Source organism: Leptonychotes weddellii, chromosome 15, assembly GCF_054177405.1.
Source record: "Leptonychotes weddellii isolate Sample4059 chromosome 15, ASM5417740v2, whole genome shotgun sequence".
NCBI lineage: Eukaryota > Metazoa > Chordata > Mammalia > Carnivora > Phocidae > Leptonychotes > Leptonychotes weddellii.
Window position 1 is genome coordinate 19115423 of NC_138383.1, and position 22952 is coordinate 19138374.

At 61.0% G+C, this 22952-nt stretch overlaps 1 protein-coding gene across 7 annotated transcripts in view; it reads right to left on the minus strand.

Annotated features, from left to right (window-relative positions):
- Positions 1-2187: 2187 nt before the first annotated feature.
- Positions 2188-22952, minus strand: part of RARA (retinoic acid receptor alpha) — a 44057-nt gene continuing 23292 nt past the window's right edge. For 4 of the 7 annotated variants that reach the window (XM_081805024.1, XM_081805023.1, XM_081805025.1 and 1 more), the window contains exons 3-9: positions 9914-10062; positions 8516-8657; positions 6474-6634; positions 6057-6233; positions 4543-4747; positions 3553-3711; positions 2188-2954 (exon numbers count right to left, since the gene is read on the minus strand). In XM_081805024.1, coding sequence (XP_081661150.1) covers positions 2737-2954; positions 3553-3711; positions 4543-4747; positions 6057-6233; positions 6474-6634; positions 8516-8657; positions 9914-10062 — 1211 coding nt within the window. In that variant the 3' untranslated portion in view covers positions 2188-2736. Of the gene's footprint in view, positions 2955-3552; positions 3712-4542; positions 4748-6056; positions 6234-6473; positions 6635-8515; positions 8658-9913; positions 10063-11378; positions 11398-15596; positions 15773-22952 lie in introns of those variants that run through there. The other 3 variants (XM_081805027.1, XM_081805028.1, XM_081805029.1) reach the window with 3 other exon arrangements.

Genomic DNA, 22952 nt, shown 5'->3' on the forward strand with positions numbered 1-22952 from the left:
GGGGGGGGGGCATGGTTTTATTATACATTGTCAGCTTTTATTTCAACATTCACCCATATTCCTTAAGTTTCCTGGGCTTCTTGTAGAGAATGGCTTCCAACCTTCTCACTTCTTATTTATTTTCTTCTCACTTCTTTTAAATGCCAATGTATTAGGACGATACCCTATCTGCCATGCAGCTGTGTGCATTAACACACTGAAATTCATAGACCTTTCCCTTCAGCTACAGCTACGCTACAGTGTGATAGTATAGTGATTTTTGTAAAGCACGTGGGTAGGTGTGTTATGTTAAATTTCCGTCAGATACATAAAGAAAATGTTAGAAAAAAATTGCTGGAGGACGAGAACCTCTGTCCCCGCGCACACTCCGGCCGCCCAGACGGCGAGATAAATGAGGAGCTGCCGCCACCTGGTGGCTGAAATAGAAATGGCAGGCAGGCCCCTGTGGAAGGAGCTCTTCCTGCCCGGGAAATCTCTTCCTGCCCAGGCGCCCTGAGAACCCGCCCCAGACACAGCCTCCACTGCCACCTCCCTGGAGCCCTCAGACCTCAGTGCCTGACGCTTCTTTGGGGGCATCAGGGTTCCAGGAAAGACCTCTGGCTGAGAGGTGGGAACCCTGAGTACTGGGCCCCCATCTGCGATGAATTCGCTGTGTGCCCCTGGGCAAGGGCTCTGCCCTCTCTGGGCCTTGATGTGTAGTGTGAAGAGTGGAGAGAATTGGTCTTTGATGCCACTACAGGCCTGCCCACTTGATCCTCTCCACCAGGAGCAACCGAGTTCCCTCGCAAGCTGTCTTCTCTGCCTCCTGCCCACAGAGTGAGCTTAGGGGTAGGCAGGGGAGGGCAAGACAGTCCTTCTTGGACGCACAGGGATGGAGGGGCTGGCTTTCTAAGGCCATCCCAATCCTACGTTCTTGTTAGGTTGCCAAGGGCTCCTGACCTGGGTACCCACGCCAACTGCCACTCCTGAAGGTCAAGTCCGGAATAGAACTCCTCTGCCACTTAGTGACCCCCAGACCCAAGCTCTGGCTTCCAAGGGCTCAGGACTCTCTGAAGGCAGAGGCAGGCTTCCTCCCTCAGACCAAGATTCCCAGAGAGCTGGGGTTGGCTTCCTCCCTCAGACTGGGGACTCCCCGAAGGCGGGAACAGTTTCTCTTCTCCCCCCCGCCCCACCTCCAGCCAGAGCTCCCTGACACGGGCTACGTAGACCCCTAGACAGAGGGCCTCCCAAGGGCAGGCCTATCTTGTTCCACCAAAGACCCCAGCGCAGCAAGGCAGGCCCCGAAGACAGCTTGGTCCCGGTGCTCCTAGCTGCCCCCCATCCCCAGTTCCCTGCCCACACAGGGCAAGAAGGCAGCGAGGCAGTGAGGCTCTGAGGCATGTGTAGAATAAATAGAACTTTATTCTTTATCCAGTAGATCTCAGTGGAAAGTCCAACAGTAACAGGTGCACCAGCGGGCTCTGGGGGGATGAGACCCCAACCCCGGGGCAAGGAGGGCAGGGCAGAACCAGCTCCCCCAGCCTGGGGGTGCAGGGGGTGAGGGGAGGGAACCCCCTGTAGGCCCGTCCTGCGGGGCAAGGAGGGGGCATGGGGATGGGGTGGGGAGCAGGGGGCAGGCCAGGGAAACAGAGGAACTCGGGCCAAGTGTGTCCGTTGGCCCATCGGTCCGCTGCGTGTGTGTGTGTGCGCGCGTGCGCGTGTTTGTGTGTGTGTGTCTGGGGGCCCTGTGGGCAGTGCTGGTGGCTGTGAGGCTGGGGGACGGGGCAGCTCGAACTCCTTGGCCAGCCCCTTCACAGTGGGGGCTGGGGGGCTTAGATGAGGGAGAGGCAGCTCTGCCAAGTCCACAGGGCTGAGAAACACACACGAGCATGTTCTGAGGGCCCCCCTTGCTTGCCCCCTGCCCTGTCTCTCGTGGCGGGCCCCCTCCTCCTAGGGGCTGCCTGAAACTGTCCCCGCCCAGTGGTTAGGCAGAGGGAGAAGGGGAGGGCAGACCTCGGAAAGTTAGTACTTCACAGTTTTAAAGAGAAAACTGAGGAGAAAAAGGCTGGGGAGGAGGGCTAGGGGGTGCAGGGACATGGAGAGAGTGTGGGAGCCCCTTGTGAGCCGCTCCCCTCCCCCAAGACCCACCCCCCTCCAGCTCTGGATCCAGCTCCCCCCAATACACAGCACAGATTCCTTCAGTATAAATGTGCTTAAAATGAAAATTCTTATTAAAAAAATCAAAACCAAAAAAAAAATTAAAATAAAAACAAAACCAGCGAGAATTAATACCTGGGGGTTGGTACGGCAGGGTATGTACAGGGGGAACCCCCCACCCCTGGCCCACCCCCTCTGTCACCAACCGAGGCAGGGGGGTTTCCCGACCGGGGGGCAATGGCTTGTGGGTTCTGAGTACGGGGGAGCCAGGTCCTGGCATTTGCTGGTGATGAAGATGTGGCGAGGGGGGCAGAGGGCTGTCTTGATGAACGCAAGGCCCCCAGGCTCCATCCTGAGGCCCAGGACCAGGGGTCCTCACTCAGTTCACGACCTTGCCCCTGACGTCAGCCCAGGCTGCAGGAGCAGGCAGTCCATCCTGCCCAGGCCTCCCTCTGAAGAGTCGCCGCCTCCTCCCTCCTATCCCCGAGGAAAAGGAGGACAGGTGGGGGGGGGCAGGGCTGGTGGGGGTCGCATGGTTGGTAGAAAGGCAGAGAAAAGCCAGGGCGTGGGGTGAGGGCTGTGTCCATGGGGCACGGGCAGTCACGGGGAGTGGGTGGCCGGGCTGCTTCTGTTTGAGCTGGGGCTGAGGCTGGGGCTGCAGCTGCCAGGTGGGGGGGCCAGGCCGCCCCCATCCCGCCCCCCGCCCCCTGGCTGTCCGCTCAGAGTGTCCAGGCCCTCGGAGTTCTCCAGCATTTCCTGGATGAGAGGTGGCATGGAGCCCGGGATCTCCATCTTCAGCGTGATCACCCGCTCAGCCCCTGCCGGAAAGGAAGAGCAGAGATCAGCACATGGGCCCCCGGCCTCACAAAGCTCCAGGAGGGAGGGTGCAGGGGTAGAAGGACCAGTTCTACCCATATCGGCATCCTCTACGGACTGAACTCGGGGCGCAGTTCTCTGACATAAGCCAGCTCTCTTAGGCCCCCATGTCTAGGGGCAGCAGTGGTTGCAAACCCAGGCTCAGGGGTCAGACTGCCTGGGGTGGACCCGGGGCCCTTCCTACATGCTGTGTGTTACAGAGTCTCCTCCTGACGCCTCAAACACAGCTCTGTAAACACCATCATGATCCCCATTCCTCAGGTGGGAAACTGAGGCGCAGAGCTGCTCAACACACACCCACACGGTCTGGCTACAGAGTCATGCCCTCAACTAGCGCGCCAAGGTGACAATGCCCCCTCAGAGCTCCCACGCAGGGGGTCACCTGGGCACGGGGAAGTCCAGATGAGTGGGGCATCGTCTTGGGCACGAAGACGTAGGGTGTTGGCTCCCACATGGGGGGCCTGACTCTGGGCACGGGCAGGGGTCCTGGGCCAGGTGTTGGGGTCCGGCTCTGGCATACACACAGGGCACGAGCCTCACCCTTAGCACTGATGCTTCGCAGGTCTGTGATCTTCATCAGCATCTTGGGGAACATGTGGGGGCGGCTGGGTCTCCGTTTCCGCACATAGACCTTTAGCGCCTCCAGCAGCGGCTCCTGAAGCATGTCCACCCTGTCTGGCTGCTCCAGGTCCTGCCGGTCTGCAGAAGCAGATGCCCCCTGAGCAGCTCTGCCCCGGACTAGCAAGGCGCACAGCCGCGCTCCCAGCCTCGGCCACTGGGGGGCGCGCTTGCCCAGGCCACAGGCTGAGCGTCTCTGCTCCTGGGACCTCCCCATACAGGGCAGTGCTTGGGGTCTGTGTGCTGTTGAGAAAGGCCCTAAGAGGCTCTTAAATGTGAGCAGAGAGGAACTGGGGTGGGGGTCGTCCGGGGCCCTCTCTGACAGCCCAATTCATAGGGACGGGACCCCTGAACACAGGCAGTGCCGTCCTCAGGCAAAGGGAGGATGCCCGGGTAGGTCTCACTCCCACCTGTTATTATGGACACGAGCACAATATGTCAAAACTCTTTTAACAGTCGAATAATAACAGCAGCCAACATCTACTGGGCCTTACTGTAGGCAAACCGTGCCTTCTTTATTACCTTCTTAAGCCCCCATCAACTTTATGAGATGGAGACCCTTACTGCCCCATTTTAAAGAAACGGGGACTCAATGAAGTTCAGCAACCTGCTCAAGGTCACAAGCTGGCCAGGATTTGAACCTGGGTGGTCTGACCCTCAAGCCCTCACTCTTAAGCTCCCTGGAAGGGGCACAACCCACCAACAGGGAAACAGACATCAGGCGTCCACCCCTACTCCCTTGCTGTGTGGCCGCAGACCAGACCCTGCCCCTCTGCGTTCTCCGTTCGCCCCTCTGAGGGGGCGTAACAGAGGCCCCCTTCCGATCTGACCCTGGGCTTCTCCCTGGAAGAGACTCCGGGGGCCGCCCCACCACCCTGGGCCTGGCTCCCCAGTCCCAGGCCCCCTGCCCACCTCCACAGATGAGACAGATGGCACTGAGAAGACCAGTCTCAGCGTCATCCATCTCCAGGGGCAGCAGCTGGTTGGCGAAGGCGAAGACCAGGTCCGTGAGGGGGCCGAAGCCGGCATTGTGCATCTGGGTCCGGTTCAGGGTCAGCCCATCGGAGAAGGTCATTGTGTCCTGCTCGGGCGTGTACCGTGTGCAGATCCGCAGGATCTGGGAGCAGAGGATGCACGAGTTCAGGGACTGGACCCATCTCCCCAGCACTTCCAGTACCAGCATCCCCCACAGGACCACCAGGCAGGCGGCCAAACCAGTGCTGTCTGATAGAAGCTTCTGCAATGATGGAAACGTTCTAGGTCTGCCCCCCCGCAAATAGTAGCCACCAGCCAACGTAGCCACTGGGCCCCTGAAATGTGGTTAGTGCTGCTGAGGAACTGAACTAAATTTAACCTTAATTCATTTAAATTTGAAGAGCCACACACAGCAAGCCGCTGCTGTGCAGTGCAGATCTAGATCATCCGGTCTCCACGAAGAGAATCTAGAGGGAAACTAGAATTTGCAGAGCAGATTTGGGTCTCCAGTCCCCAGGACTGGGTACACAGCAGAACTCCATGAATGTGTATCAGCTCCAACCATTTCAAACCCTGATCCAGGGCTGAAACTCTTGCATCTGGGGCATGGGAACAGAGGACTACCCAGAAATGCCACACCCTGCTCTTCCCGCCCCATCCCTACCAGGAAGCTGCAGCCTTGTCATCTCTCAGGTTCCCCACCCTGGAAGTGGCCAAGAGGGGACAGGTGGGCTGAGCCCATTAGGGAAGTCAAGGAGCAGAGTCCTTCCAGCCTTGACTTTGACAGTTCCCAGCACGCACATCCTGCCTCTAGGCTGGCCACCCTCTGCTCCACCAAATGCCCTGCAGTCCCCTGAATCCAGCTGGTCTCACACCCTTGGGCCTGTCACACCCTGTCCCCAAGTTAGGGCCCTCTCACGTGCCCCTTCTATACAACCCGCGGTGCTCCCTCCTCCAGGACGCCTGCCCTGGGGGCCCGCAGCTGTGGCTCTCTCCTGCAGGGAAGGGACAGCCCGCCCCCATCTCCAGCCAGCACTCAGCAAGGTCTGGTAACCTGTTTACATATCTGCTGCCTCCACCCACAGAAGGTTCTTAAGAGAGGGACCGGTCTGTTTCCTGACACCCAGCTCAAGGCTTGGCCACACAGGGTCCTCGGTGAATCTTTATTAGACGGAAGAGATGGGCAGATGGGTGGTAGGGTGGAAAGTTCAGTGGAAAGATGGGGTGAGCGTGGATGGACGCGTGTGTGGGTGAACGGGTGAAGCAGTGGACATCCAGATGCTGAGGGGCTATGGGAACACGTGGGGGAAGGGAAGGGTGGGCACTTGGGTGGGGGGCATTTGGACAGATCGATTCCAGATGTGTGTTCGGGGAAGGTGGCTATCTGAATGGCAGGACCTCCTCCAAGGACTCAGGGGCAGTGCCCGGGCGGGCAGGGTGCAGACCCTCACCAGGATGTCCAGGCAGGCAGCCTTGAGGAGGGTGATCTGGTCAGCAATGGTGAGGGTGGTGAAGCCGGGCAGTTGCTTGGCGAACTCCACAGTCTTAATGATGCACTTGGTGGAGAGTTCACTGAACTTGTCCCAGAGGTCAATGTCCAGAGAGACACGTTGCTCTGAGCTGTTGTTCTGGGAGGACGGGGGAGAGTGAGGGCCTTCTCCTCGTGTGCCCCTTCTCGGCCTGGCTCTGCCGCCCCCACGGGCCTGCCCTCCACCCGCTTCGCTTCCTGAGAGCTCCTTGATCAGGAAGCAGTAGGAGGAGGGAGAAGAGGGGAAAGGACACGGAAGCCCAGGCGGGGGTGAGGAGGGGCAGGATGGGCCCTGTGGCACCGGGGGCACCCCGCCCTGCCAGGCTGGGGGAAACCATACCGTAGTGTATTTGCCCAGCTGACAGAGGGCAGGGAAGGTTTCCTGGTGCGCTTTGCGCACCTTCTCGATGAGCTCCCCAACCTCAGGCGTCAGCGTGTAGCTCTCGGAGCACTCTGGCTTTGGCGCCTCCTTCTTCTTCTTGTTTCTGTCATTCCTCACGGCTGTGGAGGGCAGAGGCCAGGGTTACAGCAGGTGCGGGCAGCGGCCCATCCCCGCCCGAGCTCCTCCCACCAGACTGAGCCGCTGTGGCTGCCAACGAAGTCACCCAGCCCCGGGCCTCGCGCACGCCCACAGCGATGCGCACGCAGGCGCGCCCGTGTGACTGCGCACATACGAGTGCACAGGCAGGTAAGGTGTGCGTGCACGGCCCACCCCTCCACGCCCACCTGACCCCCACGCCAAGCCCGGCCCCGGCACGTGACCATCGCACACACACGCACACCCCTTGGCTGGCCGCGGCCCCTGTACCCCACGCGTCTGCGCCGGCCCACACTCCGGGCGTGCAGGGGTCCGGGGCTGAAAGCAAGTGTGCAGAAGGTCCCACCCCTGTGCTCCGCCTCCCCTGCCCCCATTCCCTCGGCCAGCTCCTGCCTCCACTGGCCCCCAGCCCTCCTGGGCAGCAGCCTCCCTGGGGGTCCCTGGGACTGGCTCGGAGCAGCTCCCCAGCCTGAAAGCGGGGGGCCCGGGCGGCAGAATCTCTCGGCCCATTAGCTGGGGGAGCTGACAAATCACCAGGGGCGCTGAGCCGCACACACCACTCGGCTTTAAAGAAGCGATGGGGTCGTTACCAGCCGATTATCCCAGACACACAATCACTCACAAGACCAGCGGTGGCGGCTGCTGACGCTGGAGGAAGGGGGGGGGGCTGGGGAGGGGGCAGCGGCTGGGAGGGGAGCTGGCATAATTTGGAGATCACTCATGTCGATTCTGCAAATTCAATAAAGTGCAAGGGAGAGGAGGGAGAGGGAGAGTGGGGGGGATAATTTGGGAAGAGAAAATTGCAGCTGTGACAAGACGTTTATCATTCGGAAGCTTTAATTCTATTGAACTGGCAGCTGCTCAGCTCGGGGCACTGAGCAGCCGGAGAGGAGGAGGAGGGAGGGAAAGGGGGAGTTGGTGGGGGGGGAGGGGGGTCCCCACCCTGGTCCCTCGGCACTGAAACGCTCTGGGAGTGGAAGGTGGCAGAAGCCGCGGGAGGAGCGGCGCTGGGCCCTGAAGGGAAGGGTCCCAAGTTGTCACCCACTCAACAGCACTTCCTGGGCACCAGACCCCACGTCCTCTGCCTCCTGTGGCAGGAGGTGGCGCGTTGCTTGCTGCAGGGCCCCTCTGCTCCCATGTGGGGCTCCACGTGCCCCCCCCACGTCCCCTCCCCACTTCCCTCTTCCACTGCCCTCTCCACAAAGGGCTAGGGGGTCCTGCAGCCCCCCTCCCCCACCCCATCCCCCAAGGCTCAGGCTCCATGGCAACGGCCACGCAGACAAGGAGGCGTCTGTCAGCGTCATTTATCTCTGACATCATCAATCACCGGTCACCACAGCAACACCCATGATTCAACACAAGAGGGTCTCCCTGTCCAGCCCGCCCTTCCTCCCTCCCTCCCTCCTTCCATCGGGCCTCAGCTGAGCCCAAACTGGAAACCCCCAGTTCCTCTGGGATCTGAGAAGTCCCAATTCTCTCTTCCAACTCTAGGGCCCTGGCTTCACCAGACAATGGCTTTTAGGTCCCTGTGCCCGCCACACCCCCGGCCACACACACACAAATCCCAGCCGGCACCCCCAGCGCAAGCCCTCCCCTCAGAGGCACAATCCGGAGGCCCTCAGGTAGGCCCCGGGCCCCGCCCAAAGCCAAGCGGGGCCTGGAAGCGGACACGCACGGCCAACCGCGTGCCAACACGGCCGGCGGCCCGCGCACGGACCGCAGCTGGCTAGCGGCGGGGACAGCTGGACAGGCCCTCGCGGCCGCGCGCACGCTCCCAGCCAGGCGCGCCGCCCACCCGCGCGCACGCCCCGGCCTCCGAGGGCGCACAGGCCCGGCGCACTCACACTCCTTGGACATGCCCACTTCGAAGCACTTCTGCAGTCGGCAGTACTGGCAACGGTTCCGGGTCACCTTGTTGATGACGCAGTTCTTGTCCCGGTGACACGTGTACACCATGTTCTTCTGGATGCTGCGCCGGAAGAAGCCCTGGGTACGGAGGAAAAGGAGTCGGGTCAGCCGCAGAGGGCCAGGCCAGCCGCTGCCCCGGGCCTTCGGCCATCACCTACCTGGGCGGGCCTGACAAGGTGAAGAAAACGGTCCACCTACAAGGATACCCCCCGCCCCCCGCCAAAGAGTCCCAGTGCCTGCCTCACACGGCAGGTGGGCAGCGGTCTTCCCACAGGCTCTCCCCACAGTTCTAGCTTCCTCCCTCGCGGGGAAAAGGACCTCAGGGCTGCTAGTGAGTCAGGAACAGGGGCAGATGGGACTCGATGGGAGAGGCAGGGCTCTGCAAGCCACAGCCCTGGGCTCGGGGCACAGGAAGAAGAGGCCAGAGAAGGCCATACACAGGCTGGCCGGGGAGGTGGAGATGCACACAGGGTCAGGAGTGAGGCGGCAAGACACGTGCTCACGACCCCGGCCAAGGTGCGTGATCACAGGCCGGCCGGGGCTGGTCAGGGTCTACACGCGGCCTGACCAGAGACAAGCAAACCAGACAAACTGGGACCCACCAGACAGGACAGACAGACACACAGAGCCCAAAGCCTTGTGCTTTGCTTTGCTTTCTGCCCGAAACCTGGGGAGAGCCACTCCATGCTGAGGGGCAGCCCGGTGCCTCGAGCCTCAAAGCCGAGCAGCTTCTGCGCCCCAGTCCCTGGGGAAGACACCGATACAGAGGCTCGGGCACTGGGGAGAAGGGAAGAAGCCAGGCCCACAGCTGCTGGGAAGGTGGCAGCCACATCCGTCCTCTGGAGCCTAGCACGGGCACGGGGAAAGCCAGTCAGACCCTGGGGATCCCACAGCCTGGGCGCCTGAAGGAGAGGCCAAGGCAGGGCGCCGGCTCCTCCCTGCCTCCGCCAGGCCGCCGTGGTGAGGCTCAGGCAGGGCCATCGGGGGCAGGCCTCCTGGGTCCCTGGCCAAGAGCCAGTTGGCAGCCAGCTCACTGTGACAACCTGGGCGGCAAGCAGGAGCCGAGCGGGAGGGTATGCCCTGCCTGCTGGAGGGTGGAGACAGGGAGAGGGGCTCAGGTGGGAAGGGGACCTCCAGTTTGGGGGTCCCTGATCATCTAATGCAGGCTTCCTCTCCCCCAAGGCTCTGCCACCTTCTGCGGGGAAGGAAGCAAGAGCGGCAGTTTCCGAGACATCCCCACCCCCACCAACGGCATACTCCAGGACGAGGCGGGGGGGGGGGCCATCCCATTTATCTAATCAGGACTGTCCTTCCCAGTGACCCCCTCAACTCACCTTGCAGCCCTCACAGGCGCTGACCCCATAGTGGTAGCCTGAGGATTTGTCTTGACAGACAAAGCAAGGCTTGTAGATGCGGGGGAGGGGGGGCGGCGAGGGAGGACTGGGCACTATCTCTTCAGAACTGCTGCTCTGGGTCTCAATGGCTAGAGAGAGAAGAGGGGAGGGGCGGTTAGAGACCCAGGTTGCCATCCCTAATCCCCCGCCCACCCTGCTTCAAGAATTCCCAACGCCCCCCCAGCCTCTCCCAGCCTCACCACTGCTACTAGGACTCTCAGTCTGGGGCAGGGACAGTCTCAGGAAAGCTGGGACTCCTCAGCCAGACTTGGACAATGAGCTGCCCATGAAGCTTCCAGCACCCCATCACTCTGCCTACTCCCCCAGGACCCCACCTTCAAAACCAGAAAGATCAGAGGATAAACCATCAGATTTGCATGTAGACAGGACTACGCTTGGGGGGTGGGGGCAGGAGTCAGCCTGGCTCTCAAGTCCTGGCCCCACAGGGCAGCCTGGCCCCATCTCCCCCAAGTTAGGAAGGAGTTAAGGCCTGGTAAGGAGGGAGGGAAGAGGACACAAGCTGGGGGCAGAGGAAACTGGGGTCAACAGGATATTCAAAGCGGCCACTCCCCCACCCCCTCTGCTTCCGCTCCCTCCTTCACCCACCCCACCAGTAGCCACAGCCCCTCCTCCACCTAAACAATCCCCTGGCTAGGGACCCAAGGCAGGGTGTGCAAAGAAGAGTCGCAAATGTTGGAACAGAGCAGGTGGGGATTCCCCTGAGATAAGCAGGGGGACCCCTGGAGACAGGGAGAAGAGTCCCTCTGAGCCCCGGAAGCCCACTGCTCTGGGTGCCCCCTGTCTGGGGGGGAAGCAGCATGACAAAGGGGGGTCTGTTCCTATCAATGCTCTGTCTGTCTGCCCTCAATACTATGTCCGGGTTACTACCCTCCTCCCCTCCTGTTATTCAGCTCCAAGAGGGCGGGGCGGGGGGGGTGACCCAGCCAACAGGGGCAGCCCCCACTGGCCAAATCCTCCCCACTGCCTGGCCCCCTGCCCATCACCCCAGGCAGACCAGAGCTGGGCTGGGTGAGGGCTGTCTGTGCCCAAAGCCTGGGCCGCTGGGGGTGTATCATGCTGGATGAGAACTATGGCCGAGGCAATCCCAGTTTCCCAAGGTACCACCCGGCATCCTCCAGAGGCCTTTGCCAAGTCTACTTGTCCAGGGCCAAGGAGGGGCAAGGATGTCTCCCTGAGTAGGAAGAGCCCAGCCTCCTCCCATACCCCAGAATCCTACCTACTCTCACCCCAAACTCCAGCACACAAGGTTCTGGAATTCAGAGAGTCCCAGAGCTCCTGGTCTTAGCACCTCTTAAGCCACGAATCATGTGGCCCCCAAGTGCAGGCACAGAGAAAAGCAGCTGGACATGGGGGGCTGGCTGCGTATGACCCCCCTCCCCCTTACCTGCAGACACACCAGGAACTGCCAGGCAGTGATGACAGGGAACCAGGCCAACAGCCTTGGCAGGGCCTTCCTGGCTCTCAGTGGGGCCTCAGCACCACTTCCCTGGTCAGCCTGTCTGACCAGCACCGCTGTGCCCCTGTCCCTGCCCAGAGACCAGCCTGCAGCAAAGGAATACTGGATACCCAGACCCCCACCAGTCTACAGCCTCTTCGTTGACCTCCCCTGGCCCTCTGCTTCTCACCCCAACTCTAAACTGCCCTGGCCTAGCTTTCCACCCTACCTCACCCTCCCTGAGGCCAGACAAGCAAATCAGACAGGCGAGAGGCCTGAGAACAGCTGCTGCGGAGGGGGGGGGGGGGTTGGGGTTGGGGTTGGGGGGCCTGGGTGAGGCCAGGAGGCAGAGGGGTGAGCCACAAAGGAGCCCTTTGTTGTGCTAACTTTTTCCAAGACGTAAAAGGAGTAACAATAGACAATCCAGACTGGTGGGGGGGGTCAAGGACAAGGGGGTGTGGGGGGACCATGGCCTAGAATCCAATAAGCACAGGATGAAGGCACTGACCTCCCCTCCCCTCCCCATCTGCCCTTTGCCCTGGGCCCACCCCTCCAATACCCGCCCCACCTCTAAAATGGACAGCCAGAGCTTTGGGGTACAGAGTGGGGCAGAGGGAGAGGAGGGCATGGGGAGACACACAGGATTACCAGGACGAGGGACAGACAGCTCTAAGGCCAGAGACTGACTAAAGCCGCAAAAACCCATAGAACTTTGGAGCTAAGGGGCGCCTGGGTGGCTCAGTTGTTGAGTCTGCCTTAAGCTCAGGTCCTGGGATGGAGACCCGCCTGCTTCTCCCTCTCCCACTCCCCCTGGTTGTGTTCCCTTTCTCACTGTCAAATAAATAAATAAAATCTTTAAAAGAAATACAATGGAACCCAATTAAAAAAAAAAAATTTGGAGCTAAGGCAAAGTCCAGAGAGTGTTTATAAAACTTAAAGAATGTGCTTTTTAAAATTGTTTTGCGGCAGGATGGGGGAGATGAGCTCAGGTGGGAGCTACAGCTTAGGCCCACCCCACCGCAGCTGGCTGCCTCTGAGGCTCTAGTGAGCCCTGCACCCCCACCCCCAGCACATCCCCACCTGTCACCCAGGTAACAGCCCAGAGGTTTTGCACTGTGCCCTTTGAACCCAGAGCCCTGGCCCAGTCCCCACCTCCCCAGGCCTCCTGCCAGCAGTCCGGGCTTGGGAAGCCCGGGGCACTCGGGGACCCCTGTGGCCTCTGCAGGAGTTGGGACTCAGCCTTAACTCTGCACACCCAACCTCTGGGGGAAGGACTGTCAGGGCCCGGTCCCTCCCCGCTCACCTCCCTCCCAGAGAGGCCCCAGCCCACAAATCTCTCCTCTTCCTGCAGAAGGAGGCGGCTGCAGAAGCACCACACCTAATCGGCTCCCAGTCCCAGCGCCCCGCGGAGGGCTGGAACCGGCCCAGGAAGCCAGGCGTCCCCTCCCGCCAGCGCTGCCAGGCTCCCCTCCCCCGGCCCTCTGGAGGGCAGGGGGCAGGGGGCACAGCGCTCCTGTTTCCCCACGCCCCAGAGCCGTTCACAGCCTCGCACAAGGGGCCGGTTTCCTGGAGGAGATCAGCAGGAAATCAGCCGGGCCCCCGGCCAGCGGCTCCCCTCCCAATCCAGCTGGCGCGCGCGCGCGCGCTCCTCCGCAGCTCCCCTCGCAGCCCCTGGGGAGGGCTGGGGAGGGGGCGCAGGGTCCCCCCGTCCCGCCCCTCCTCCCCCCACACCCCGCCCAGGGGGGAGGGTGGGGTAGCTCTGGGTGTAGCGGCGGAAGGAGGCCCCTAGCCCAGCGCCCCGATAAGCATCTCTCCCCCTCCCCCCCCCCCCCACGGGCATCCACGTGCTTCACATTCTTGGACGTCTGGGAGCGGGTGGAGGCGTGAGCAGTGAGACTGGTGGGGGACAGATGGGGAGCCACATCCTGTGTACCCCCTGTCCTCCAGTGCCCCCCAGTTGGGGCTCTGGGGAAGGAGGCAAGGTTCCCAGGGCCCTGCAGGATTGAAAGGGTCTCCTTCCCGAGCCAGCCTGCAGTCTCTTCCCACCTTCGTTCGGTGCAGGTGGAGGGGGGCCACCGAGGAGGACTCGGGTGAGGGGGCTGGAGGCCTCCTGTCACCACAGGACCTCCACATACACCAGGGCAGTTCCTCCCAAGGCAGTGGTGGTGACCCCCGTACTAGACAGGGTCAAGTCACCCCCACCCCAGCAGCCTCCAGGTCTTTCCTGTCCCTCTGAACAACTCCCACACCCACCACTCCCAGCCCACAGTCTTGGGGCTGAGCCCACTGGCACCCAATGACATATACACACGCCTACACAGCGACTAGGGGAGCAGGGGAGCCCAGACCTCTAGCTCTAGCCAAGCCCAGACAGAGTGTGGGAAACAGGCCTCCACTTCCCCATCACCAGCCTCACCAAACCCAAGGCCTGTTGGACTGCATGCTCCTCCTCCCCGACCAGTTTGGGGCCAGGGAAAGCTGAGCTGCCCCCATAGAATGAAGGAAGAGATGGGGTAGGAGCCCAAGGCCTCTGATCCCAGCTTCCCCCCAGTCCTCTGGCAAAGGCGGCCAACATGGTGACAGGGGTGACCATGGCAGCTGTGCCCCAGTGATCCCACTGGGGAGAAACACCTTCCTCCAGGTCTGGAAGGTGGGAAGAAGGGTCCCAGTGTCACACCTCTTACCTCTCCCCTTTGGCTAAAGTCAGCCGACACTCACACCCCCACCCCCTGGCCTCCCACGTCCGCAGGCTGCGCCTCCTCCCAGCCACCAGGCTCCAGAGGCCAAGGTCAGGGGGCAGGACAATAGGAAAAGCTGGGGGTGAGGTGGCTCTGGGAGGGGCAGAGGTGGGGTGTCTCTCCACTTCAGGTCTCCCTCTTCCTAGAGCAAAGGGGCTGGGGGTTGCCCTTCAACCTTCTCCAATCTGCCAGGCCTCCAGGGACCCATTCCGCCCCTCCTCCCTGGCAGGCAGGAGGGAGGCAGCCGGTGGGGAGGGTGAAGCTCCAGGGAAGAGTGGAGCCCCAGCAGGGAAAGGGAAGAAACCCGACCAGGTAACAATAGCCCCCTAGCGCCGGCTCCCTCCCACCCAGGTACACTACCTCACAGGTGGGTTCGAACACGCCCAGGTGTGCACCCCAGGCGCTCACAGCTCCCGCAGGTGCACAGAGCCCCTCCCTTCCAGAGGAGCCCGAACCCAGATGGAGGAGAGCGGGAAGGTGAGCAGGCTGCCAGGACTCCAGGGTTCTCATCAGCGCCCCTCTTAGGGACAACCCAGTGCCTACCCCTATCCCTAAGTGTAAACAGGGTAACGAAAGGACACAGCTGGATTGGCAGGGGATGCATCCCTCATTTCCAGAGCAGCCCCAGACCCACAAAAAAAACCAAACTCATCCCCCAGACAACAAACCAAATTAGGATCAGGAGGAGGGATATTCTTCCCACCATAGCAGCCTCTTCCCCGCCCCCCACCCCATTCCTGGGACAGAAACCTCAAAGATGCCAGCCAAGTGTCCAGGGCCAGAACAACCCTCCTGTGGACAGGTGCCCCTCCCCAAGATGTAAGGGTTGATTAGGATGGCAGACGGCTGTCAGATGAAGTTGCCCCTTCCTGCCACACCCCACTGCCAACACCAAAGACACCGAGTGGTCTCCTGACCCCGACTCTAATGACACCGGGGCGAGGGCGGGGGCAGCAGCTGCTGCACAGGAGAGGGCTCTCCCCCAGGCTTTGACGGCTGGGATCTGGGTAGGAGGCCCCTCCTCCTGAGCCCATAAGCCCACAGATAGGATCTTTACCCCACCCTCCAGGGTGGGAGAAAGGACCACTCTGCTGTGAAGCGCCTGGATTCCAAGCAAGAAGATATAAAAGGGGCAAGGGGCTTCACTTCCCCTGCCGAAGTAGCAGGACAGATGAACAAACGTTTCCTGAAGGGAGAAACCCCCAAAGCTCCTCTGCCCTGATGTAAGAGAAAGAGCGCCCAGGGCTACTCAGGAAGAGTCCAATTGTCCAGCAAGGGCACCCGAGTTTCAGCAAGAGAGACGGGAAAGCGAAGAGTAGAGACAAGCCCCCCCCCAGCCACGCCCCAGGCCCGCATCCCCCGTGGGAGTGGAAGCCCCACCGCCCACCCCCAGCCCCAGCTCCTACAACGGGAGAGGGGAGGCCGGTACCTACAGTGGTTTGAGCCATTCCAAAGCGGAGTCCGGAGCGGGGTGGAGTAGGGACCAGGGGCGGGGAGCCCCTTCTCCGGGAGCAAACAGGCCCGGTTCTGGTTATAAAAATCCACCACAAGGAAGGGATTGGGGGTGGGGGTGAGCCCCCCCACTTCCACACTCTCGTACATCTTCCGCGCCGCCTCCCTCACTCAGCCGGCGGCGCCATCCGCGGAGAGCAGCTGGGGGCGAGGGGCACGTCCCTCCCCCCCCAACCCCCCAGCCGCGACCGGCAACCCGAGCCGGGGGCTGCCCGTCGCCCGAAGTCCCGCGTCAAAGTCGGCCGGCCGCTCCGCCAGTCCCAGGTGAACAGCGGGGAAGTTGTGTGGGGGGGGGCGGGGGGGGTCCCTCGGTTCCCCCCCCCCCGGGAACGCCCGGCCGAGGCCCGGGAACTCAGCGGCTCCACCTCAAGGGGGCTCCCGTCTCGAGTCGCATGCTGTCCGAGGCAGAGTCCCGCGGCTCCCCAAGTGCGCCGGCCGGGGGCGGGATCCGCGCGGGGCGGGGGGGTGGGGGGGCGCGCCGGGCACTTCCTCCTCCCCGCCGGGGCTCCCGGGCTTCTCCCGGGCGAGGATTCCGGGTGGGGGTGGGGACCCCGCGCGGCTCCGCCTCCGCCAGGCCCGGGGCAGCCGGCCGACGCTCGGTCTTCAAGGTGCGCGCCGCTGCCCCCGCCCCCCCGCCCCGAGCCTGCGCGCCCCCTCCCCGGCGGCTCCACCCCCTTCCCTCCGCCCCGTCCAGTCCAGGCACCGCCCCTGACTTAACCCTTGCCCGGCGGCTCCGGCTGCGGCGGGCGAAACGCAGAGAACTAACAGAGAGAGGCGGGCAGTGGCGGGCGAGTGGGGGGAGCCTGGGAAGGGGGAGGAGAGAAGGGGGGACGCACGAGGGAAAGGCTCCAGAGGAGGAGTACGCGGGGGACGGCCGGAGGCAGGGTACGCGGAGAGGTGGGGGCTGCGCGCGGAGGCGTGGGGGCTGCGCGCGGAGGCAGGGACGGAAGAGGGGCGGGCGTCTCCCCCATCCCAGTTCCGGCTCCCAGCCTCCCCCTTGGTTTGGTCAGTCCCCGGCCCGGCGCTGGTGGAGGAGAGGTGATGGGGCGGTGAGGAGGAGGTGGTCCCGGTGTCCTCCCCCAACACACCCCCCACCCGGCCCGGGCCTCATTTGCCTAATGCAATGCGGCTGAACTCTCGCTGAACTCGCCTGGCGGCGCCTCACCTCCGGATGACCCACCCACCAATGCCCGTGACATCACCCGCTCGCCAGCCCGCCCGCGGGGCTCGCCCGCCGGCCCCCGGCCCCCCGCGGGCCGGGCGAGCGCCCCGGAAGACGCGGAGAGTGGCCGCAGGAGGCGAAGGGCCAGGGTGCGCGGGGCCAAGTGTCTGCGCCACGAACGCGGCGTGCCGGGCGTCGCGGGTGTGACATTGTGCAGCTCAGGCGCTGTGTGAGGATGAAACACCCGGCTTGTGTCATTGTCTGTGACATCATGTGTGACTCCGGCCGCCCGCCCGCCAGAACCCGACGCCGCAGCGCGGATATGCTTTGGCAGAAACGCGTGCAGAGGGGGCTCTCCTCCCCAAGCTCTGCGTGCTTCCGGCGAGCAAAGCCCCGCCCAGGGTGTCTCCCAGCCGCGCAACCAGGACCGGCCCCCCACCGCGCAGTCCGGCCCGGGAGAGCTTAGAGGAGGGGCTGGTGCCTTCCAGCTGACCACTTCCTCCCGGAAGCCCTCGGGATGCCTCTTTCAGTGGAGGAAAGGCCTAGGGTGGGAAGGCCCATGAAGAAGGGGGATGTCCCTAGAGGAGAGGGTATCCTGTTACTCCCACTGACCCTGCAGCAGAGCTCCCTCACTCTAAAAGGGGATAGGAATTGACATGCTTCCCAAGGATATTCCTCTAGAAGCCAGGTTCTTAACCTATGTTGTCAGTTAATCCTCAAGCAACTCCCAAGAGATAAGTGGGCATTATTCCTATTTACAGATAAAGAAACTGAGCTCTTAGCAAAGCTAGGTGGGTTGTCCCAAGTCCACATTGCTAATAAGGAGTAGAGTATTTGAACTTTCTGCTGCCAAAGCCCATATTCCCACCATGCCAGGCTGATTGAAGAAAAAGTATTTTCTGAGCACCTCCTATGTGGATACTTTGGTAAGCCCGTTCTTGCAGACCTTAGGGAGCAACAGCCATTAAGCATATAATCATAAATATATATATAAATGTAATTACAAACTGAGGTAACTGGTATTATGAAACAACTATAATACATGCTTTGAAGGAGAACTGATGTAGGTACCTAATTTAGGTTGAAGAGTCAGGGAGGACCTCAAGGCAGAGACCTAAAGAAAGAGTAGAAATTTAGATAAGTTAGGCAAAAAGTAGGAAGGAATGTGGTCCCAGTAAAGGAAAGAGCCTGTGCAAAGGTCCTGGGGTTAGAGATGGGGGGGGGGGTGTTTTCATTCAAGGTACTGACAGAAGACTAGGTTAGCGGGAGCTTAAAATTCAAGAGGAAAACAGACACAAGACCAGGCTAGAGAGGTGGGCTGAGGCCAGACCAGGTGGGCTTGTTGGCCTCAAATGACTGGGATTTTATCCTCAATGCAAGGAGAAGCCACAGAAAGCTTCCAAGCGGAGGAGAAGCAAGATCTGATTTACAGTGGTATAAGATCTTTGGAGCAGCTGTGTGAAGAATGGCTTGTAGGAGGGCAAGAGAGACCAGTGAGTAGCTGCTGCAATGGTCCAGGCAGTACAACAGGGCTGGGGGAGGCAGCAAAGAGGACTCTGGCGTGTGGCTTGTGCAGAAGCAAAGCTCCCAAGACTGTAAAGCACAGACGTCTACTGGCCTGGTGGACAGGTGGCTGTGGGGCTCCCACGTGAGGTCTCCCCTGAGTGTAGTCTGGGCTGCAGACAGAACGCTGGGGTCTGGAGCACATATGCAAGCCTTGGCAGCGGGTGAGTGCCAGGGAAGAGGGCAGTCTGCTGCCACAGCCCTTGGTATCTTTCCTCCCAAATGACCTAGCTCCTCGGTACCAGGTACGTGCGAGGCTCTGTGTTCACTGCTGCGAGGTACTAAGGGATTCTCCATCAAAGACTCTGCGGAAAAGATCTCCCAAATGATTACAGCTCACGGCAGGAGCTAGGTGGGAAGAAGTCACTTCGTGGTAGAGAGATGAGTGTTGGAAGAAAAAAAAAAAAAGGACTCACAGGCATTCAAAGGCGCAAGAGTGTCGTGAGAAAGGGGGAACGGCTGAAGGTTTCTGGGAAGAGGCGGCATTCAGGATATTCCTGAAAGGATGGATAGGATTTCTGGAGCTGGAGAAGGGGGAGATACCTGTTCTGGGCAACAGCAGTGTCCTGGGGCAGAGAAGAGGGGGTGGAAAGGAAGGCTCTGTCAGCTGAGGGAGAACTCCAGGGGCAGCTGCCTGCAGGCCCGAGGCCCCGTCCTCCTCTGCTGCTCCTTTGTCACATTCCCCACGGCTCCTCCAGGGCTGTGTGCTCTGCAGGCCCTCGGCAGGTGTGGGCTGAACTGAACTGGCCACCACTTGTGCCAGGCCCCCTCCCATCCCCAACCCCATCTGGAGGGCATGACAAACAGGAAATCAGGAGGCCCGGAGCCAGACAGACATTGGGTCCCAGTACAGGGTGGCCATCCCCCAAGACAACGATGCCCGGTTCCACCCGCCTCGTCATCACTGCTCTTGCAGGGCACTTGAAGCTCACTCACGCTCTCATCAGCCAGCAGGTCACCGTGGCCTCAGAGCAACTCATCCAGCCAGGAACGCAATAACAGTTTTGCTTTAAAGGGGAGGATACAGACTCAGAGAGAGGATGGGTGACCTGCCCAAGGCTGCACAGTCCTTTTTTAGGACTTCTGCCCGTGGTGCCTTGGTCTGTGAGCGGAGAGAGGTTCCCGGCAACCCAGAAATCAAACTGGGGAGGGGAGGGCCTCTACTGCTGACCTAGCCAAGGCTGATCTAGCCAGTCTACCCCGGGAGACCCAGCTCGGCAGGCTGTGCCTGACTCCATGGAGGAGGAGGAGGAGGAAGGAGTAGTGTGGGCACCGCCCCAGAGTGATCTGGAGAAGGGAAACACTTCCTCTTTCCACAGACGCTACCCCCTAAAGGGTAGTCGTGGCCTGCACTGGCACATCCCCATGGGCACATGGGCTGTGGCGTGGGGTGGACCCAAGTCTCAGGCCAAGAGGACAGGCTTCCTTCCCTGAGTCCTGCCCGAGGGAGCCCAGCATCATCAGTGCTACCAGGCAAAAGGTGAGGGGCCCCATTTGCACTCAAAATCCCATCCAGCAGTTGCTTGGCTGACTCCGCATCTTTAGACCCCAGGAAAGGCATTGCGAGCAGTACCCTCTCGCCCTGCGCTGTCCCTCTTATTGTCCAGGGAAAGGGTGAAGAGAAGGGAGGGATGGAGGACAGAGACGAAGGGAAGAGAGTGGCAGAGGAGAGGAAGGGTGGGTCTCGCCAAGCTCCAGGCACACACACGACCAATATGTGGACAGAAAGGGGCTCCCATCTCTGTCCCGTCTACTGATTGCTTCCAACTTCCCTGCCCCCACCCTACGTACTGAAACAAAATAATAAGAACTGTGGCTTTTACACTCTGTTCCTATAGTGTCTGGGTGAGGGGAGGGCTCCTGAGCTCTACAAACTCCCGTGGGCTGCAGCGGGCCGATTCGTGGGTGGGGATGGGTGTGAACAGATTGTATCCGCAATTTCCAGGACAGGATGGAGATCCGGCCCAGGCCTCTCAGCGCTCTTTCCCTCCAGCCTTCAGGCTCCAAAACACAGAGGAGGGGGCGTGGCTTGGCTGCCTTCCCCTGCGCCCCCTACTGGGGGAAGGCAGGAGGTCCTGGGGCAGGACTGGGCCTCAGCCGTGGAGGAGGGGGTTTCAACACTGGCACTGCCCCCCCAAAGCTCCCCCCACCCAGGAGTGCCCCCCACAATACCCTCCTGCAGCTGCCTATCTGGATGGTGGAAAACAGGTCGGCTTTACCGCTCACTTAACCCAGTGAGCTTCACCTCCGCCCACCCTGTTGTCTCATGTGCAACAGGGATACTGACCCTCTCCCAGCATCTTAGGGATTAAGGTCTGTAAAACAGAGATAAAGTCGGGGCACACAGTAGATGCTCCACAGATGTTAGCATCCCGTTCTCTCCCACTCCTACCTAGAAGGGGCCCTGGTCCCTTTTCACTGTGGGAAAGGGTACCACACAATGAGACAGGAAGGATGCAACAAGCAAGGGGCAGAGCTGAGGGCATTACGTCGGTGATACGTCGGTGATCTGTCGGTGATCTTGCCTAATCTCAACCTTTGAGGGAGGTTCTGGTAATATCCCTGTTTTAGAGACCAGGAAACGCGCTCAGAGAGGTCATCCTACGAAGTAAGTGGCAAAGCCCGAACTCCGGCTACCCCAGCCTCCTCCACAGCCCGCTTGGAATTCCGGGAGTAAGCAACCAAAAAGGCAGGGCGGTTTCCCCTCCAGCCTAGACTAGCGATAAGAGAGAGAGACCCTGCCTGACCTCCCCAAACACATAGCACAATCCACAGACCTCTCCCCTTTAAAGACTCTATGCCCTAAGTCACCGGCCCCCTCCAGCACACAGACGAATGGACACCCCCTCCTGGCTCTGGATTTGATTCTCCCAAAACACACTCAACCCTCTGACCTTCTCACCCCATACATACAAACCATTAACCCCATTCCCAACACACACTCAGCCTTGACCCCCCCCCCACAACCCTAAAACACACACAACCCTGACCCTCCTCACAATGTACACAGAATCCCAACCCTCCATAGTAAATACCAGTCCTCAGAGATCAAGCCCCAGGGGCTCTGGGGAGGTGGAGAGGGAATCCTGTACCATCTCTCGGACCTCCCACTCTGGCTCCCTGACTGGAGTAGGACAAATACCCACCCCTCCCCACAGTGACCTGGACCTGTCATTCCACAGGCCACCCACGTCTCTGAAAGGGACACCCAAGACACCCAAGGTCCAGCCTCCTCCTCACGTGGGGAGAGGGAGGGGAAAGGGAGGGGGGATTATCCAAACACCTCTGTTGGTGGGAAGTGGGAGGAAAGAGCCTCATCTGGGAGGTTTCCTACAAAGAGGGTAACCATTGCTCCTTGCAGGAATGGGAGCCACCAAGGTCTCCCTCTCCTAGGAACTGCCTGACCCCTGGCACCAGCCCCAAGCAGGGAGAGCAGGGTAATGAGGCTGCCTCCATCTCTAACACATGTAAATTTTGATCTGTCACGCTTTGTTACCCAGGACTGAGGAGCTTGGGTCACCAGGCCACCCAGCCCTGCACGAGAAGGAGGGAGATGCCTGGCTCCCTGAGGCCCATGGCTACGCCTCTGGTCACGGAGAAGAAGGTCAGGGAGAAGCTCAGAAGATGGGGGTCTGGGTAGGAAGAGAAGTTGTTTACTAGGAAGAGGGGAGGGGTAGGGAAACCCACACGCTCACAGCGGGAGGGGGCAGGAAAGGGGCATTGCCTAACCTGGGTGGGGAAAGCCAGAGAAGGCTCCACTTGCCCGAAATGTGGGCACCCCGCCCTGGGGAGAAAAGGTTACCAGGGTGGGAAGTGGGGGACCCGGAAACCCTCCCCACCTCTAAGAAAGAGGAAGAAGCTTGAAACATTTAGAGGAGGGCATGGCATTTGCTCGTCTGACACAGGGTGGGCAAGAACCCAGGCCAGGCCCCGGGCCCCTCCAACTCTGAGCAGTGCCGGGGGCTCTGTACCCATCACCTAGGGAAGGACAACTTACCCCCAACTTCTCCCTCCCTAAAAATCCCACCCTGGCAGGAAGTAGACGCTCCAGTTACCCAGCCAGCCCCCGCCCCCGCCAAGAATACAAATTCCAGTCCCTGTAGACACAATGAAGCACAGACATGCCCACCCATTCCCCAGCAACTCTGAACCCAGCGCCTGGCCTCCCTGGTCACCTAGCACAGACTGGAAGACTAGGCCAGAATCGGTCACTGTGCTATCCACCACTGCTGTGTGAGAAAACAGAAGATGGAGTGTGGATGGCATGACAGTGGAAAAGCCGTCCTGCCTGCCCCGGTCCCAGGCCATAGGGAGGGGGAGCCTACAGGAGCACAGACGCCGAGCCCCTGCTCCAGCGGCGGGGAGGGAGGGGCCGTGGCGGAGCCCCAGGAGGAGGTCCAGGAAGCGGTGGTGGCGGTGGGCAGGCGGCCAGTGCGGGCAGCGAGGCGCCCAGCCAGGGCCTGCCCCAGGGACAAAGAGACTCCCTGGCTCCGGGGAGAGAGTGCTGCCCCCACACCGGGACGGGGACACTGACCCAGCCCGGCCGGG